This window comes from Porites lutea, chromosome 5, assembly GCF_958299795.1.
Source record: "Porites lutea chromosome 5, jaPorLute2.1, whole genome shotgun sequence".
NCBI classification, from domain to species: Eukaryota; Metazoa; Cnidaria; class Anthozoa; order Scleractinia; family Poritidae; genus Porites; species Porites lutea.
Genome location: NC_133205.1, coordinates 21,852,983 through 21,875,286, shown reverse-complemented (window position 1 = coordinate 21,875,286; position 22,304 = coordinate 21,852,983). Strand labels below are relative to the sequence as shown.

General features: G+C 44.0%; 1 protein-coding gene across 1 annotated transcript in view; it reads right to left on the bottom strand.

The window, feature by feature from the left end:
- The window catches only part of LOC140936296 (aldehyde dehydrogenase 1A1-like), a 35,744-nt gene that overhangs the window by 7,084 nt on the left and 6,356 nt on the right, over positions 1-22,304 (bottom strand). The window contains exons 5-9 of the mRNA XM_073385743.1: positions 7,180-7,370; positions 6,168-6,281; positions 5,056-5,343; positions 4,241-4,405; positions 2,047-2,204 (exon numbers count right to left, since the gene is read on the bottom strand). Coding sequence (XP_073241844.1) covers positions 2,047-2,204; positions 4,241-4,405; positions 5,056-5,343; positions 6,168-6,281; positions 7,180-7,370 — 916 coding nt within the window. The remainder of the gene's footprint in view (positions 1-2,046; positions 2,205-4,240; positions 4,406-5,055; positions 5,344-6,167; positions 6,282-7,179; positions 7,371-22,304) is intronic.

Below are 22,304 nucleotides of genomic sequence, written 5' to 3'. Positions count from 1 at the left end.
GATGGCCCACAAATCTTACTATGAATCTATCTTTTGGTGTCCGCCCTGACGTCATGCAAATGACGTCACGGAGCGTTGTGGTCTCCGATACATGGCACTATCATGTTTTATTCATAAACAGCTTATTGCGAAGGTTTACTCAATTACTGGTAGTGAATCACGAGCAATTTTTCATGCAAATGACACACAAAAGCAAGCATAACAACGCTGGATTCACTAAGTGGCTGGAAATCCTCGCCGGGGAATATTTTCCACAGAAATTCCTCTGAAACGAGAACGTCGACTTGAAATCCAGTGCAAGCAACGTCTACGGCAGCGAAGGTAACGCCGTCAACCGAGAGACAGAGGCTACAGCGACTACAAACATTTACAGAGGCAGCGACAAAATACTACAGTTACACTGAAAACGAAACCGATGAAGAGAGGGATCACCAACTGCCGATAATTCAAGACAATACAATTCGCAACAAAAGCGATGGGGAGAGGCAACGCTTGAAGTTTACATTCAAACTTATCTTCTTCGATACAACGATAGGCAGCAAAAATTTACAACTACACGACCAAAAAAATGCACATGAGGAATATCTTTCCAGCGGACTGAGGACAGCCGATCAGCCTTTTGACTATAATTAAAGCGAGGTTCTGCGATACACGGATTTCTAGTGACTATGATCAGTGAAACTGGTTTCTCGTAGAATTTAAAACGAAGTAAAAAAAAGTAATGCTAGTGAAGTAGTTGTGGGAGTGCTAATTTGGTTATGAAGGGATAGTGTAGTTTAAGTCCGTTGAAATGAAGAAGTGGTTGTAAAAGATCTTACAAATAGTCGAAAACATACTTGTACTTATTTTCAACGTTGTTAGGCTTTCTGTTTAGGATTGTTTTTCGGTTATTTTTGATAATATTTTTATGGAGAGAACGCGGATAAGGGAAATTTCAATTAATATAGAGAAGTGGATATGATTTCGAGGGGGGCTGAAATTTTGTGTTTGCTCGGGGGGCTTTGAAAAATCGGTGAGGTCAAGAGGGAGGACGTAAAATCTGGATATAGAACTAAGGCCCTGATCACATGAGCCAGGCTGGCTCGCTTTAAAGAGATCTCGGCACCTTGACTGAACGCAACAAAAATCAACTTTGCGATTACATGACTACCGAGCTAGTCAGCCAGACCGGTTAGCTGGGATCCTGGTATTGTGATGCCGGGATCTCGGGATTCCAAGTAATCACGCTTGCCGGGCGGCCCGGCGAATGAACCAAGCGAGAAACAGGACAGCGGTTAACACACTGTTCATGCGCATTGCTTCCAATCTCTATATAAAAATGGCGGCTCCGGGTTGGCCCTTTTCGAACGAAAAACATTCTCGCCTTGAGAGGGAAACTTTAAATTATTTAATAGTTTGTTTCATTCAGTGTACCTTGTTTTTTCAATACGTTTGTTTTCTATTGCCAATTTCTTTGCGCGATATCTGTGGGACGTACGTAACGAGGATAAATTCTGTGTCGTGACACATCGCGCGGTAGACATTCGCGTCGCTTGGCTTGTTTACTTGGTTTGTTTACGTTCGCATGTTTTGCGTGCCTATTGCAACTTTGAATCAAAACAAGCGAACTCGATTACTCTACTTGGGCGACGCCCAAACAATAATAAATGCAGTTAACACTCTTTGTTATCCAACTTTATATTACCAATATTTAGTAAACATCTATGAACTGACAATGGGTACTGCTGTATCCGAAATATTTTTTTAAAACTTAAACGTTGTGTTTTTAGATGTTTTAACAATACATATAAATAGGAAGCTTTAGCATCGACGGCGGAATTTTCGTTTTTTTTTTTTAAATAGTCGCTTTAGGCTCCTATTCGCCGGAAATATCAAATGTAGGCGAATATCCCTGGAGTTTATATCTTGGGTACCGCACTTAAGTTTTGAAAGATAAAGGCGGGCTTCTCGATTCAACCAATCATAAACCTTTTATTCCCAGGCTTTCCACTCACAAGGAATCCTAAAACTTACAGAAAAGAGGGCGTTATAAGTGTTCTTACTAACCATACTGTTCCAGCCTGTAAACTGTGAGAAATGGTCGTTGCTTTATCGATGTCTTTGGTGATTACTGCTGCTGCCAGCCCATAAGTTGTGTTATTTGCCCTCTCAATAACCTCGTTTATATCACTGAATTTTATTATCTGCTGTACTGGGCCAAATATCTTGTAGAAGAAAGAGCAAGATAATAAATTTAATCACGTACAAGTACACTTTATTACACAACACGTAAACAACGAAGTTTTGTATTTTGCACGTTCCACGTAAAAGTAACATGATTTAACGGCTGGGTTTCAGTAGCAGAAAGTTTCCATTTTTTTCTGACTTAGTGTACATCTGTCTGGATTTGCAAAAAACATGGCTACAGAAATCTCTCTTATATACCCTCTGACTGAGCCTTGCAGTGGAGCATGTTTTTTTGTCTTTTTCAGAGTTGCTTTTTATTTATTTAATCGGTACCGGAGAGGCCACAGTAGACAGACTTTGATGAGTTCCTCGCTGGCTATTAACCTATTACCCACCCTCCCCCCCCACCCCCCCCCCCCCAAACAATGTTTTTCATAACTTCCCATAATTCTCTCTTCATGTCAGTTTGAAATCAGCGCGCGTATTAGACTGAACTCGGCTCTCATAGTGGGTTGTCTCAGTGTTTTTGGCTGCCTTGAGCAAAGTTTTCCGGTAGGCATCATTAAGCCTTATGAAGGAACAGTTCCCACGTCCGGCAAAGTCTGCTGCGTCCAATATCTTCTGGTATTTCGTCTCATTTCGGGCTACACGGGTGAAAGACTGATCCCGGGCTTGAGACGGAAAGATTGGATATTGCGAGCTTTGTTGTTCGCAGTAACAAGTCTTTGGCCTCACAAAGTAGGTTCTAGGGTTGAAATCTATTAGGTAAGATGGAAATTCGTGCTGATTTCTGAGCAGGCCAAAGACTTGATAAAAAATTGTGTGGAAGGCGGGGGCTGTATGTCTCCTTTTCAACCGCTGGGTTACATCCGGAATCTTGAATAAATCGACTGTCAGTGAGTCGAGAAAAGTTCCATGTGACGATTTATGTGGAGAAAGCGAGAGTTTTACGGAGTAATTTGACGACGTTTCGCCCGTGTTAAGTGTGGAAGTATTATGAGTGGTTTTGGGAAGTGTTGTGATTGCCGCGAAAGTCATTCATAGTGTGATTTACCGAAAGTGTTGACAGACAAATCTCAGGTATGTGCGGTTGAGCTCGTGTTACTAGAATACTTTGTGCCAAGCATAAAAACGCTTCGTGAGTGTTTAGTTTGGGTGATTTTGTGTTAGAAAGCCTATTCTGTGCTCAAAGATTGTGGATTCTTGATCTGTTTTCGGCCGACACTGAGCTGTGGGCCTCACGGTTTGACTGACTAAAAGATTACAATTTCTGGACGTTTCAAATGTTGTTTATTTCATCCCAAAATCCTGTTATTTCTGCGAGAGAACTTTACCGTCTATTGTCAGCAATAATGCTGTCATTGTTTAGCTTCAGCTAGTGACTTTTAATTGCTTCCCATTCCACTTAGATGTCAAATAGTTAAAATGCACTTGAAGTTTCTTTAGCCACGTTTTAACAAATCCAGACAGATATGAACATGAAGAAATGATCGTCGCAGTGAACGCAATTTATGCAACTGCGTAAAGAAGCCTGAAAAAAATTCAGGACTTCAACGGGGTTTGAACCCGAGACCTCGCGATACCGGTGTGGTGCTCAACCAACTGAGCTATGAAGCCACTGACGTTGGGAGCAGGTCAATATTATTGTGGGTTCATATGTTCCCCTGAAAGAAATGAGTGTTAATGATATATGAAATAAATCATATATGAACTGCGGAAATGAAATGAACTTGAAGAAATGATCGTCGCAGTGAACGCAATTTATGCAATTGCGTAAAGAAGCCTGAAAAAAATTCAGGACTTCAACTGGGTTTGAACCCGTGACCTCGCGATTCCGGTGCGATGCTCTACCAACTGAGCTATGAAGCCACTGACGTTGGGACCTGCGACGATCATTTCTTCATGTTAATTTCATTTCCGCAGTTCATCAGTTCATATATTAGTGTATATGCTTGGCATTTCTGTAAATTTCTGTGAATTTCGTAGCAGAAATTTGTATAAGTCATTCATTACCGCAAACAAACCAAATAAGAGTTTGATTTTATACTTCTCTACGGATCAAGGGAGCAAGTACCTCTTCCTTGGCAATTCTCATGTCATCTTTGACGTCGGAGAAAACAGTGGGTTGTATGAAGTATCCCTTGTCTCCATGACGACCACCACCACATTCCAGCTTTGCACCTTCTTTCTTTCCACTTTCAATCAAATCCAGAATTTTATCAAACTGTTCTTTATCCACCTACAGTCAAAAAATATAGAAGGTACAATGTTGGTCCAGCTGTCATACACCAATTTTGGGCAAGTTCACAGGGAGGCCACGCAAAAGGTACTAGTTACAAGCCAAAGTTTCAACTGCTATGGAGGAAACACGGAACTGAAGTTATTTCAAGTAAATAGTCCGAGGTCTGGTTAAAATGTCAGTGAATGTAATGTCGTACCCAGCAGTGAATGAGCAATGTCATAATATAAGCTGAACAACAGTCTGTAAAGTTAATTTACATTTATGGTCAAATGATCATTGTTCAGATAGTAACTCATGGTCACGGGCCACGACTGTTAAAATGTCCAAATTCGAGAGGGCTCAATCTGGAATCATATGGCAGGCGAAATCTTGGGGAGATTAGAAATTGATCATTGAGAGGGCTTGTGCAACAGGCCTTATTTTAGCCTGTGTAAAGACGCTCACTTCCACTCAAACAAAATCAGGGCCAGAGACACGCTCCCTGATTTTGTTTGAGGGGAGGGGGGGTCCAATGTTATTTAGGTTCCCTCTCGTGTACTGTCTCGTGCTTTGTGCTCAAGTCAAAAAGCACACCTGAGAGCTATTGATAAAACCTGTTTTGCAAGCTAAAAGTGAATGGTGATACAAGATTTCTTTACTACATTCACCTGTGGACCCTGTTCAACGTTCTCGCCAAACGGATCTCCAACAGTGCGCTTCTTAGCTCTTTCCACGCTTCTCTTCACAAACTCATCATAAATGGTGTCTTGTACAAATGTACGACTTCCTGCATTGCAGCACTGTCCTTGGTTGAAGAACAGCGCACGGTGGGCAGTCTGCACAGCAAAGTCCATATCACTGTCCGCAAATACTATGACAGGGCTTTTTCCTCCGAGTTCTAGGGTCACACGCTTCAAATTGGATTTCGCAGCTGCAGCCTGGATGATCTGTCCAACCTTTGTAACGATCATCGTAAGAGTAAGTCAATGTACATGTAAGACTAAAACTTGCCAATGCATAAGGATTTGTGACAAAAATTTATTGTTATTATAACGACAACTCATCTAACAGAGCAATATGAGACCTTAGTTCGTAAGCTATGTACACAACAATAACTCATTACACACAAATTGAGGGGCACCCTGATTAACTGCTAGTTTTAGCAAGTTTTCCCTCAAAATCGAATTGCGTTTTCTTGGGAAAAAAGAAAGGGTAGGACATAAGATCAAGATTGACCTAGAGCCTAATTCTCCAAGCCATGGGTGTTTCATTAGGTTTTTACAGTCTGTAGATAATCATTAAATCAATAGTAAAGTCTTTTGTTTTTTGATTAAGTCATTAAGTCAGTGTAACAGAGCAGTTTAACTCATTCAACAGTTGGGCAGGGGTGGGATGCTCGACACATTTTGACTGCTGAATAAAAAGAGGGTGACTTATTACAAAGATAATTTCAAAGTGGGATCTGAGTAGCTTGTTTACAGACCTTCTGATTTCCTCTTTAGATAAAGTCTAGCGCATGCATGACAATTACACCTGTGGAAGACTTATTGACTGCTAGCGCAAGGGGTGATATCAGAAGTTCCTTGGTTTCCCCTTTTTGCTTCCTTCTTCCCTCTTTCCCCCAGAAATGCCTGATACTCAAGTTAAAGGGGTAGGGGTGGGTAAGTGAGAACAAGATGACACTTGCCAAATTGTCCGCTTGATGTTAAATTATTTGAAAAAAAAAGTCTGTAGACAGGTTAGTATTGGTAAAGTTACATGAACATTTAGCTTCATGTACCTCTGTTGACCCTGTGAATGAGACTTTGTTGATGTCCATGTGTTCAGATATGGCAGCACCTGCAGTGGGACCATAACCAGGGATGATATTCACCACACCAGGGGGGAAGCCAGCCTGCAGACACAACAAGATATTCAGAAGACATCACAGTTCATAACATAATCCACACTAAAAAAATTAAGCCAAACCTATTTAATAAAGGCTTGCAAATTTGCATTCCCAGTAAAAGGGTATTATACCCCACGGAATCAATTTAGGTTTCTGGGAAACTGCCCACCTACCCCTCCCCTAACTCTACGTCAACATTTGCGTCTCACTTGGAGCAAAATGTTGGGTTAGGGGAGGGGTAGGTAGGCAGTTTCCCAGAAGCCTAAGATGATCCCCACCCTCGAGTCACGGGCAAGTGGCCGCTTGATGGAGGTTGGCTGCTCAAAAATAGTTTTTCATTTCAATTGGATAATATCAGCATAATCATTAGCATATTTCTTTATTTTGAACCAAACATGCACCAGCAGTGGCATTAATCAGTTGTCACCTTCGTCATCTTAACCTGTCTTTTCGTTCATCATCTTTTTTTTAAAATAAAGCCAAACCTAAGTGTATCAAGCAAGTGATGGCTGCTTAACAGAGGTGACACCAATAGGAGAACTCTCATTGGGTTGCATTGCTGCTACGATTATTTTGAAACTTTACTTACTTAGACTGCATAATAACGGAGCTCCACGCGCGCGACCGTGGCCCCATACCTAAGAAAATGTGGTCATCTACCCTTCCGAGAAATTTGGGTAATCACGTGACCGTAAGAAAGAGAAATAGAAACTAGCAACATCATGGAGCCTTTTGTCTTCTTTGATAATCGTTGGTTTATATAATTTTATTTTGGCGGCTTTTGGAACATTTTCAAAACTATTTCATTAAATGTATCTGCCTAAAATTGGAAATTAATATTGTAACCTGGAACAAAGGAATCTAAAATTAACTATAAAATTCAGTTGAATAACGCCTAATTTACCTCCTTCAGAAGAGAGCCAAGGTAAAGAGCTGTTAATGGAGTCTGCTCTGCAGGTTTAAGCACAACAACATTGCCACAAGCCAAGGCAGGACCAAGCTTTAAGCTACACAAGGCCAAAGGGAAATTCCAAGGTGTAATAGCACCCACAATTCCAACTGGTTCACGCCGGGTGTACACAAAAAAAGGACCATCTGCAAATTCGAAAGTAACATTTGTACTCTTTAACACCTGAGAGTAACCAACATTAAATTTTTCCAGCTTATGGCAACTTTACTGAATCGAAAATACACGTCATGAGAAAATACATCAAAGTAAAAACTGTGGTGAACTCGTAAATGCATTTTATTTTTCGTAAAAAGGCATTTACCAGCTGGTTATTTACAAGCATTTGCGAGGATTTGAACTCGGGACTAACAAGAACAAATCCAGCTGGCGGTCAGGACAGGACTTGACCTCGGGCCTCTGAAATACAAGTCCAACGCTCAACTGCCCGACCACTACTATTGCAAATAAGCGTTCAGTGAAAAACGAGTGAAAAATAACACAATATTATGCAAAACAATGATTTTAATTTAAATTTGCAGCCAAAGCACAAAACATAAGGGGATAATCTTGATCAAGAAAAGATGACAAACAGAAAAATACACCTTGAGGTGTGATAATCGACTTGTGACTCTTTCTCGTTGACAGTAAAAATTAAGACTGTCAGTTGAGAAATAGCATCACTGTTTTTAAATTTATCAACCACTTTAGGCATAATCAGCTGGATTTTCAGCGTAAAACGGCTTTGAAGACGACTATTTGAAGCACATTGTATCCATTAATCAAATCATTGCTAGAACCCCTCTAGAGATCACACAATGAAGTTTCAGTAACTTAGGGTATAAATAATCACGTTAATGTCCCAAATTTAACTGTTCTAGCAGTCCTTAAGATTAAGATACGCGTAGTGTACAATGTATAGCATTGAAAGCAAGTCTTTACGTTTCCACCGTGGACGTGGCAGTGAATTTTATCCCTGCTGAAGATTGTTTGAAAACTTTTTTTATCTCAAACGATTCGTTAACGCCTCTTGTGTATTTTTCATACCAGTGAAATACTGACAGCAGCGAAAACAGTAACAAGAGTAAAAACAGCGACAACAGCGACCAGAACAACAACCGAACAACCGTGACAACCATGACAGCAGTGACAACGGCTATAATAGTGAGAACAGCGACAACAGTGAGAACAGCGACAAGAGCGACAACAGTGACAGTGACAACAGCGACATAAGTAAAACCAATTAAAACAGTGACAACAGTGAAAACAGCGAAAACAAAGACAACAGTGACAACGGTGACAACGGCGACAACAGCAACAACAGCGACAAAAGTGACAACGACAATAACAATGGTGACAACAGCAACAAGAGTGACAATGGTGACAACAGCGACAACAGTGAAAACAGTGACAATGGTGACAACAGCGACAACGGTGACAACAGTGACAACATCGAGAACGGTGACAACGGTGAGAACAGTGACAAGTGACAACGGTGACAACAGTAAGAACGGTGACAACAGTGACAAAAGTGAGAACAGTGAAACCGGTAACAAGGGTGACAACAGTGATAACAGTGACAAAGGTGACAACAGTGACAACAGTGAATAGGGTGACAACAGTGAGAAGATTGAGAACAGTGACAACGGTGACAATGATGAAAAGAGCGACAACGGTGAAAACGGTGACACAGTGACAACAGTGACAACAGTGACAACGGTGAGAACGGTGAAAACAGTGACAACAGTGACAACGGTGACAACAGTGACAGCAGCAACAACGGTGACAACAGTAACAACAGTGACAACGGTGAGAAGGGTGACAAGGTGACAACAGTAACAACATTGAGAAAAGTGACAACAGTGACAAGGGTGACAACAGCAACAACGGTGACAACAGTAACAACAGTGACAACAGTAACAACAGTGACAATGGTGACAACAGTGACATCAGTGAGAACGGTGACAAAAGTGACAATATGACAACAGTGACAACGGTGACAACACTGACAACAGTGACAACAGTGACAACATACAGAACACTGACAATGGTGACAACCGTGACAACAGCAAAAATAGTGACAACGGTGACAACAGTGACAACAGTGACAACAGTGAAAACGGTGATAATTGTGACAATGATGACAACAGCGACAACGGTGACAACGGTGACAAAAGTTACAACAATGGCAACGGTGACAACAGCGACAACATCGAGAACGGTGACAACAGTGACAACAGCGAAAACGGTGACAACGGTGACAATAGTGACAAAAGTGACAACATCGAGAACAGTGACAACGTGACAACAGTGACAATAGCGCGAATGGTGACAAAAGTGACAACAGCAACAACAGTGACAACGGTGACAACAGTGAGAAGGGTGACAACGGTGACAACCGTGACAACAGTGACATTAGTGACAATGGTGACAACGGTGACAACGGTGACACCGGTGAAAACAGTGACAAGATCGAGAACAGTGACAACTTTGACAACAGCGACAACAGTGACAATGGTGACAACAGTGAGAACGGTTACAACAGTGACAACGGTGACCACAGTGATAACATTTACAACATTAAGAACGATAACAACGGTGACAACGTTGAGAACAGCGTCAACAGTGACAACGGTGACAACCGTGACAACGGTGACAACAGTGACAACGGTGACAACAGTGACAACAGTGACAACAGGGACAACAGCGACAACAGTAACAACAGTGAGAATGGTGAAAACAGTGACAACAGCGACAACGGTGACAACAGTGACAATGGTGACAACCGTAAGAACAGTGACAACGGTGACAACGGTGACAACAGCGACCACGGTGACAACAATGACAACAGTGACAAGGGTGACAACGGTGTCAACAGTGACAACATTGAGAACAGTGACAACGGTGACAACGGTGACAACGGTGACAACAGTGACAACAGTAACAACAGTGACAACAGTGACAACAGTGAGAAAAGTGACAACAGTAACAACGGTGACAAACGTAACAACAGTAAGAACAGTGACAAAGGTGACAACAGCGACAACGGTGACAACAGCCACAAAAGTGAGAACAGTGATAACAGTGACAACAGCAAGAACGATAACAACAGTGACGACGGTGACAACAGTGAAGACAGTGACAACAGTGACAACAGTGACAACGGTGACAACAGTGACAGCAGTGACAACATCGAGAACAGTGACAAAAGCGAAAATGGTGACAACGGTGACAACAGGGACAACAGTGAGAACGGTGACAACAGTGACAACAGTGAGAACGGTGACAACAGTGACAACAGTGAGAACGGTGACAACAGTGACAACAGTTAGAACGGTGACAACAGTGACAACAGTGAGAACGGTGACAACAGTGAAAACAGTGAGAACGGTGACAACGGTGACAACAGGGACAACAGCAACGACGGTGACAACGGTGACAACAGTGAAAAAAGTGACAACAGCAACAACGATGACAGCGGTGGCAATGGTGACAACAGTGACAACGTTTAAAACAGTGACGACATGGTCAAATGCAACAACAGTGACAACGGCAACAACACTGAGAACAGCGACAACGGTGACAACAGTGACAACAGTGACAACGGTGACAACAGTGACAACAGTGATAACAGTAATAATAGTGACAACAGCAACAACCATGACAACAGTGACAACAGTGACATCAGTGACAACAGCGACAACGGTGACAACGGTGACAACACTGACAACAGTGACAACGGTGACAACAGTGACAACAGTAAAGACATCGAGAACAGTGACAACGGTGACAACGGCGACAACGGTGACAACAGTGACAACATCGAGAACGGTGACAACGGTGAGAACAGTGACAAGTGACAACGGTGACAACAGTAAGAACGGTGACAACAGTGACAACAGTGAGAACAGTGAAACCGGTAACAAGGGTGACAACAGTGATAACAGTGACAAAGGTGACAACAGTGACAACAGTGAATAGGGTGACAACAGTGAGAAGATTGAGAACAGTGACAACGGTGACAATGATGAAAAGAGCGACAACGGTGACAACGGTGACACAGTGACAACAGTGACAACAGTGACAACGGTGAGAACGGTGAAAACAGTGACAACAGTGACAACGGTGACAACAGTGACAACAGCAACAACGGTGACAACAGTAACAACAGTGACAACGGTGAGAAGGGTGACAAGGTGACAACAGTAACAACATTGAGAAAAGTGACAACAGTGACAAGGGTGACAACAGCAACAACGGTGACAACAGTAACAACAGTGACAACAGTAACAACAGTGACAATGGTGACAACAGTGACATCAGTGAGAACGGTGACAAAAGTGACAATATGACAACAGTGACAACGGTGACAACACTGACAACAGTGACAACAGTGACAACATACAGAACACTGACAATGGTGACAACCGTGACAACAGCAAAAACAGTGACAACGGTGACAACAGTGACAACAGTGAAAACGGTGATAATTGTGACAATAATGACAACAGCGACAACGGTGACAACGGTGACAAAAGTTACAACAATGGCAACGGTGACAACAGCGACAACATTGAGAACGGTGACAACAGTGACAACAGCGAAAACGGTGACAACGGTGACAATAGTGACAAAAGTGACAACATCGAGAACAGTGACAACGGTGACAACGGTGACAACAGTGACAACAGTAACAACAGTGACAACAGTGACAACAGTGAGAAAAGTGACAACAGTAACAACGGTGACAAACGTAACAACAGTAAGAACAGTGACAAAGGTGACAACAGCGACAACGGTGACAACAGCCACAAAAGTGAGAACAGTGATAACAGTGACAACAGCAAGAACGATAACAACAGTGACGACGGTGACAACAGTGAAGACAGTGACAACAGTGACAACAGTGACAACGGTGACAACAGTGACAGCAGTGACAACATCGAGAACAGTGACAAAAGCGAAAATGGTGACAACGGTGACAACAGGGACAACAGTGAGAACGGTGACAACAGTGACAACAGTGAGAACGGTGACAACAGTGACAACAGTGAGAACGGTGACAACAGTGACAACAATGAGAACGGTGACAACAGTGACAACAGTGAGAACGGTGACAACAGTGACAACAGTGAGAACGGTGACAACGGTGACAACAGGGACAACAGCAACAACGGTGACAACGGTGACAACAGTGAAAAAAGTGACAACAGCAACAACGATGACAGCGGTGGCAATGGTGACAACAGTGACAACGTTTAAAACAGTGACGACATGGTCAAATGCAACAACAGTGACAACGGCAACAACACTGAGAACAGCGACAACGGTGACAACAGTGACAACAGTGACAACGGTGACAACAGTGACAACAGTGATAAAAGTAATAATAGTGACAACAGCAACAACCATGACAACAGTGACAACAGTGACATCAGTGACAACAGCGACAACGGTGACAACGGTGACAACGGTGACAACAGTGACAAGAGCGACAACATCAAGAACAGTGAAAACGGTGCCAACGGTGAAAACAGTGACAACGGTGACAACAGTGAAAATAGTGAGAACGGTGACATCGGTGACAACAGCGACAACGGTGACAATGGTGACAACGGTGACGACAGTGACAACAGTGACAACAGTAACAAAGGTGACAACGGTGACAACAGTGACAACAGTGACAACGGTGACAACAGTGACAACGGTGATAACAGTGACAACATCGAGAACGGTGACAACGGTGAGAACAGTCACAACAGTGACAACGGTGACAACAGTGACAACAGTGACAACAGTGACAACGGTGACCACGGTGACAACAGTGACAACAGTAAGAACGGTGACCAGGGTGACAACAGTGACAACAGCGACAACAGTGACAACGATGACAACAGTGACAACATCGAGAACAGTGACAATGGTGATAAGAGCGACAAAAGTTACAACGGTGACAACAGTGACAACGGTCACAACAGTGACAATACTGACAACGGTGACAACGGTGACAACAGTGACAACTTTGAGAACAGTGACAACGGTGACAACAATGAAAACAGCGACAACGGTGACAACAGTAACACAGTGACAACAGTGACAACAGTGACAACAGTGACAACGGTGACAACAGTGACAACAGTGAGAACGGTGACAACGGTGACAACAGTGACAACAGTGACAACAGTGACAACGGTGACAACAGTGACCACGGAGACAAGTAACAACAGTAACAACATCGACAACAGTGACAACGGTGACAAAAGCGACAACGGTGACAACAGTGACAACATCGAGAACGGTGACAACGGTGAGAACAGTAACAAGTGACAAAGGTGAAAACAGTAAGAACGGTGACAACAGTGACAACAGTGACAACAGTGACAACGGTGACAACAGTGACAACGGTCACAACAGTGAGAAGATTGAGAACAGTGACAACGATGAAAACAGTGACAACAGTGACAACGGTGACAACACTGACAACAGTGAGAAAGGTGACAACAGTCAGATTAGTGTCAACAGTGACAACAGTGACAACGGTGACAATAGTGAGAACAGTAAAAAAAGTGAGAAAAGTTACAACAGTGACAACATGGAGAACAGTGACAACGGTGAAAACGATGACAACATCGAGAACAGTGACAACGGTGAAAAATGCGACAACAGTGACAACGGTGACAACAGTGACAACAGTGACAACGGTGACCGCGGTGACAACAGTGAAAACAGTAAGAACGGTGACAAGGGTGACAACAGTGACAACAGTGACAACAGTGACAACGGTGACAACAGTGACAACAGTGAGAACGGTGACAACGGTGACAACAGTGACAACAGTGACAACAGTGACAACGGTGACAACAGTGACCATGGAGACAACAGTGACAACAGTAACAACATCGACAACAGTGACAACGGTGACAACAGCGACAACGGTGACAACAGTGACAACATCGAGAACGGTGACAACGGTGAGAACAGTGAGAAGTGACAAAGGTGGAAAAGTTAAGAACGGTGACAACAGTGACAACAGTGACAACAGTGACAACGGTGAGGACAGTGACAACAGTGACAACGGTGACAACAGTGAGAAGATTAAGAACAGTGACAACGATGAAAACAGTGACAACAGTGACAACAGTGACAACGGTGACAACACTGACAACAGTGAGAAAGGTGACAACAGTCAGAACAGTGTCAACAGCGACAACGGTGACAACGGTGACAATAGTGAGAACGGTAAAAAAAGTGACAAAAGTTACAACAGTGACAACATGGAGAACAGTGACAACGGTGAAAACGATGACAACAGTGAGCACAGTGAGAACGGTGAAAACAGCGACAACAGTGAGAACAGTGAGAATGGTGACAACGGTGACAACATTGACAATAGTAACAACAGTGACAACGGTGACAACAGTGACAACAGTGACAACAGCGACAACGGTGACAACAGAGACAACAGTGACAACAGTTAGAACAGTGATAACAGTGATAACAGCAACAACGATTACAACGGTGACAACAGTTACAACGTTGAAAACAGTGACGACATGGTGAACAGCGACAACGGTGAGAACAGCATCAACAGTTAGAACAGCGAGAAGAGACACAACGCCGAGAAGAGCGAGAATGGTGACACCAGTGACAACAGCGACAACAGTGACAACAGTGACAACGGTGACAACAGTGACAACGATGACAACGGTGACAACGGTGACAACAGTAAGAACAGCGAAAATGGTGACAACAGTGACAACAGCAACAACAGCGACAACGGTGACAACGGTGAAAACAGCGACAACAATGACAACATCGAGAACAGTGACAACAGCGACAACGGTGACAACAGTGACAACGGTGAGAAGGGTGACAAGGTGATAACAGTAACAACATTGAGAAAACTGACAACAGTGACAAGGGTGACAACAGCAACAACGGTGACAACAGTAACAACAGTGACAATGGTGACAACAGTGACATTAGTGAGAACGGTGACAACGGTGAAAACCGTGACAATGGTGAAAACAGTGACAACAGTGACAACGGTGACAACGGTGACAAAAGTGACAACGGTGACAACAGTGACAACATCGAGAACAGTGACAATAGCGACAACGGTGACAACACTGACAACAGTGACAACAGTCACAACAGTCACAACGGTGAGAAGAGTGACAAGATGACAACGGTAACAACATTGAGAAAAGTAACAACAGTGACAAGGGTGAAAACAGCAACAACGGTGACAACAGTAACAACAGTGACAAGGGTGACAACAGTGACAAAAGTGAGAACGGTGACAAAAGTGACAACAGTGACAAAAGTGACAAAGGTCACAACAGTGGCAACATCGAGAACAGTGAACGGTGAAAACAGTGACAACGGTGACAATAGCGAGAACGGTGACAACAGTGACAACAGTGACAACAGCGACAACAGTGACAACAGCGAAAACAGTGACAACGGTGACAACAGTGACAACGGTGACAACGGTGACAACAGTGACACCAGTGAGAACAGTGACAACATCGAGAACAGTGACAACGGTAACAACAGCGACAACAGTGACAACGGTCACAACGGTGACAACAGTGACAACATCGAGAACAGTGACAACGGTAACAATAGTGACAACAGTGACAACATCGAGAACAGTGACAACAGCGACAACGGTGACATTGGTGACAACAGTGACAACAGTGACAACGGTGAGAAGGGTGACAAGGTAACAACTGTAACAACATTGAGAAAAGTGACAACAGTGACAAGGGTGACAACAGCAACAATGGTGACAACAGTAACTACAGTGACAAGGGTGACAACAGTGACAAAAGTGGGAACGGTGACAAGAGTGACAACAGTGACAACGGTGACAACAGTGACAACATCGAGAACAGTGAACGGTGAAAACAGTGACAACGGTGACAATAGCGAGAACGGTGGCAAGAGTGACAACAGCGACAACAGTGACAACGGTGACAACAGTGACAACGGTGACAACGGTGACAACATTGACAACATCGAGAACAGTGACAACGGTGACAACAGTGACAACAGTGACAACATCGAGAACAGTGACAACGGTGACAACAGCGACAACGGTGACAACGGTGACAACAGTGACAACGGTGACAAGGGTGACAACGATGACAACAGTGACAACACTGAGGACAGTGACAAGAGTGACAACGGTGACAACAGTGATAACGGTGAAAACAGTGACAACGGTGACAACGGTGAAAACAGTGACAACGGTGACAACAGTAAGAACAGCGACAATGGTGACCACAGTGACAACAGCGACAACAGCGACAACGGTGACAACAGTGATAACAGCACAACGGTGACAAAGGTGACAACAGCGTCAACGGTGACAACAGATAAAATGGAAACAACAGCAACAACAGTGACAATGGTGACAACAGTGACAACGGTGACAAAAGTAAGAACAGCGACAACGGTTACAACAGTGACAACAGCGACAACAGCGACAACGGTGACAACAGTGCTAACAGTGACAACAGCGAAAACGGTGACAACGGTGAAGACAATGTCAACGGTGACAACAGTGAAAATGGAAACAACAGCGACAACAATGACAACGGTGACAACAGTAAGAACAGCGACAACGGTTACAACAGTGACAACAGTGATAACGGTGACAACAGTCACATTAGTGAGAATGGTGACAACGGTAAAAACAGTGACATTTGTGACAACAGTGACAACAGTGACAACGGTGACAACAGTGACAACGGTGACAACAGTGACAACAGTGACAACATCGAGAAAAGTGACAACAGCGACAACGGTGACAACAGTGACAACGGGAGAAGGGTGACAAGGTGACAACAGTAACAACATTGAGAAAACTGACAGCAGTGACAAGGGTGAAAACAGCAACAACAGTGAGAACAGTGACATTAGTGAGAACGGTGACAACGGTGAAACCGTGACAACGGTGACAACAGTGAGAACGGTGACAACGGTGACAACAGTGACAACAGCGACAACGATGACACCAGTGAGAACAGTGATAACAGTGATAAAAGTGACAACGGCAACAACCATGACAACGGTGACAATGGTGACAACAGTAACAACAGTGACCACGGTGAAAACAGTGATAACAGTGAGAACGGTGACAAAAGTGACAACAGTGACAACGGTGACAACCGTGACAACAGTGACAAACGTGACAACAGCGACAACGGTGACTACAGTAAGAACAGTGATAACAGTGACAACAGCAACAACGATAACAATGGTGACAACGTTAATAACAGCGACAACAGTGACAACGCTGACAACAGTGACAATGGTGACAATGGTGACAACGGTGACAACGGTGACAACAGTGACAACAGTGACAACAGTGACAACAGCGACAACAGTGACAACAGTGAGAATGGTGACAACAGTGACAACAGTGACAACGGTGACAAGTGACAACCGTGAGAACAGTGACAACGGTGACAACGGTGACAACAGTGACAACAGCGACAACAGTGACAACGGTGACAACAGTGACAACGGTGACAACAGTGACAACGGTGACAAGGGTGACAACGGTGACAAAGGTGACAACAGTAACAACAGTGACAACAGTGAGAACGGTAACATAAGTGACAACAGTGACAACAGTGACAAACATGACAACAGTGAGAAAGGTGACAACAGCGACAACGGTGAGAACAGTGACAACAGCGACAACAGTGAGAACAGTGATAACAGTGACAACAGCAAGAACGATAACAACGGTGACAACGGTGACAACAGTGACAACAGTGACAACATCGAGAACAGTGACAACAGCGACAATGGTGACAACGGTGACAACAGGGACAACAGTGAGAACGGTGACAACAGTGACAACAGTGAGAACGGTGACAACAGTGACAACAGTGATAACAGCAACAACGGTGACAATGGTGACAACAGCGACAACGGTGATTACGGTGACAACAGTGACAACAGTGAGAACAGTGATAACAGTGACAACAGCAAAAACGATGGCAACGGTGACAACGATGACAACAGTGACAACGTTGAAAACAGTGACGACATGGTCAACAGCAACAACAGTGACAATGGGAACAACAGTGAGAACAGCGAGAAGAGTGACAACACTGAGAACAGCGACGACGGTGACAACAGTGACAACAGCGACAACGTTGTCGTTGACATAAGTGACAACAGTGACAACAGTGACAAACATGACAACAGTGAGAAAGGTGACAACAGCGACAACGGTGAGAACACTGACAACAGCGACAACAGTGAGAACAGTGATAACAGTGACAACAGCAAGAACGATAACAACGGTGACAACGGTGACAACAGTGACAACAGTGACAACATCGAGAACAGTGAAAACAGCGACAATGGTGACAACGGTGACAACAGGGACAACAGTGAGAACGGTGACAACAGTGACAACAGTGAGAACGGTGACAACAGTGAGAACAGTGATTATAGCAACAACGGTGACAATGGTGACAACAGCGACAACGGTGATTACGGTGACAACAGCGACAACAGTGAGAACAGTGATAACAGTGACAACAGCAAAAACGATGGCAACGGTGACAACGATGACAACAGTGACAACGTTGAAAACAGTGACGACATGGTCAACAGCAACAACAGTGACAATGGCAACAACAGTGAGAACAGCGAGAAGAGTGACAACACTGAGAACAGCGACGACAGTGACAACAGTGACAACAGCGACAACGTTGTCAACAGTGACAACAGTGACAACGGTGACAATGGTGACAACGGTGACAACGGTGACAACAGTGACAACAGTGACAACAGCGACAACAGTGACAACAGTGAGAATGGTGACAACAGTGACAACAGCGACAACCGTGAAAACGGTGACAAGTGACAACCGTGAGAACAGTGACAACGGTGACAACGGTGACAACAGTGACAACAGCGACAACAGTGACAACGGTGACAACAGTGACAACGGTGACAACAGTGACAACAGTGAGAAGGGTGACAACGGTGACAAAGGTGACAACAGTAACAACAGTGACAATGGTGGCAACAGTGACAACAGTGAGAACGGTGACATAAGTGACAACAGTGACAACAGTGAGAAACATGACAACAGTGACAAAGGTGACAACAGTGACAACGGTGAGAACAGTGACAACAGCGACAACAGTGAGAACAGTGATAACAATGACAACAGCAAGAACGATAACAACGGTGACAACGGTGACAACAGTGACAACAGTGACAACATCGAGAACAGTGACAACAGCGACAATGGTGACAACGGTGACAACAGGGACAACAGTGACAACGGTGACAATAGTGACAACAGTGACAACGGTGACAACAGTGACAACAGTGACAACAGCAACAACGGTGACAATGGTGACAACAGCGACAACGGTGATTACGGTGACAACAGCGACAACAGTGAGAACAGCAAAAACGATGGCAACGGTGACAACGATGACAACAGTGACAACGTTGAAAACAGTGACGACATGGTCAACAGCAACAACAGTGACAATGGCAACAACAGTGAGAACAGCGAGAAGAGTGACAACACTGAGAACAGCGACGACGGTGACAACAGTGACAACAGCGACAACGTTGTCAACAGTGACAACAGTGACAACGGTGACAATGGTGACAATGGTGACAACAGTGACAACACTGAGAACAGCGACAACGGTGGTAACGGTGACAACAGTGACAACAGTGACAACTGTGACAACAGTGACAACACGGTGACAACAGTGACAACAGTGACAACAATGACAACAGTGACAACAGTGACAACATCAAAAACAGTGACAACGGTGACAACAGCGACAACAGTAACAATGGTGACAACAGTGACAACGTTGACAACAGCGACAACGGTGAGAACGGTGACAACGGTTACAACGGTGACAACAGCGACAACAGTGACAACGGTGACAACAGTGACAACAGTGAGAACTGTGAGAACGGCGACAACAGTGAGAACAGTGACAACAGGGACAACAGGGACAACAGTGACGACAGCGACAACGGTGACAACGTTGACAACAGCGACAACAGTGAGAACAGTGATAACAGTGAGAACAGCAACAAGGATGACAACGGTGACAATGGTGACAACACTGACTACGGTGACAACAGTGACGACATGGTTATCAGCAACAACGGTGACAACAGCATTAACAGTGAGAACAGCGAGAAGAGTGACAACGCTGAGAACAGCGACAACCGTGACAACAGTGACAACAGCGACAACGGTGACAACAGTGACAACAGTGACAACGGTGACAATGGTGACAATAGTGACAACACTGACAAGAGCGAGAACGGTGACAACGGTGAGAACAGTGACAACAGTGACAACTGTGAGAGCAGTGACAACAGCGACAACAGTGGCAACGGTGACAACAGTGACAAAGATGACAACAGTGACAACATCAAAAATAGTGACAACGGTGACAACAGCGACAACAGTAACAATGGTGACAACAGTGACAACATCGAGAACAGTGACAATGGTGACAACAGCGACAACAGTGACGATGGTGACAACAGTGACAACAGTGACAACGGTGACAACGGTGACAACAGTGACAACAGTGACAACAGTGACAACGGTGACAACGGTGACAACAGTGACAACAGTTACAACAGCGGCAATGGTGACAACAGTGACAACAGCGAGAACAGTGACAACAGTGATTACAGTGACAACAGCAACAACGATGACAACGGTGACAACAGTGACAATGTTGAAAACAGTGATGACATGGTCAACAGCGAGAACGGTGACAACAGCAACAACAGTGAGAACAGTAGAAGAGTGACAACGCTGAGAACAGGAACAACGGTGACAATAGTGAGAACAGTTACAACGGTGACAATGGTGACAACAGTGACAACATCGGGAAAAGTGACAACGGTGACAACGGTGACACAGTGACAACAGTGACAACGATGACAACAGTGACAACAGTGACAACAGTGACAACGGTGACAACGATGACAACAGTGACAACAGCCACAACGGTGACAAGGGTGACAAGAGCGAGAACGGTGACAACAGTGAGAACAGCGACAACAGTGAGAACAGTGAGAACAGTGAGAACAGTGACAACAGTGACAACAGTGAGAACGGTGAGAACGGTGACAACAGTGACAACAGCGACAATGGTGACAACGGTGTCAACGGTGACAACAGTGACAACGGTGACAACAGTGACAACAGTGACAACAGCGGCAATGGTGACAACAGTGACAACAGCGACAATAGTGAGAACAGTGAGAACAGTGATAACAGCAACAACGATGACAACGGTGACAACTTTGAAAATAGTGACGACATGGTCAACAGGGACAACGGTGACAACAGCAACAACAGTGAGAACAGCGAGAAGAGTGACAACGCTGAGAACAGTGACAACAGTGACACCAGTGACAACAGCGACAACGGTGACAACGGTGACAACAGTGGCAACAGTGACAACGGTGACAACGGTGACAACAGTGACAACAGTGACAACATCGAGAACAGTGACAACGGTGACAATAGAGAGAACAGTGACAACCCCGACAATAGTGACAACAGTGATAGCAGGCAGAACAGTGACAACAGTTTATGTGGTAACAGCGACAACAAACCTTTTGATTTTTTAATGGGAAGTTCTGTTAAGGTTTACTTTAAGGAGTATTTAACAAGTGCAGAAAAATCTTTCACCATATTACTGTAAAGAACAACCTGACTCTCCAACCCTCTATGATCCTTCTTTGTGTGATCAATCATGATAAGCTGACCATGGAAGGCAAGAACTACTTTGAAAGTGACATAAGACAGTTTTCTGGACCGGGGACTAAGGCAGACATTTAGGAATGAAGAAGAATGAACAAGTAAAATAGGTCTTAATTGCTAAACTCTCCCCATCCATATTATTTAAAATGAATTTTAGAGCAGACTTTGGATCAAGAAATGTAACAATAGTGATATTATTACGGTTTAAAGGGTTCAGAAGATCAGGAAACGTTGCCAGATCACTCTGAATAAAAGTTATTTAAATTTGTAGCGTTTCTGA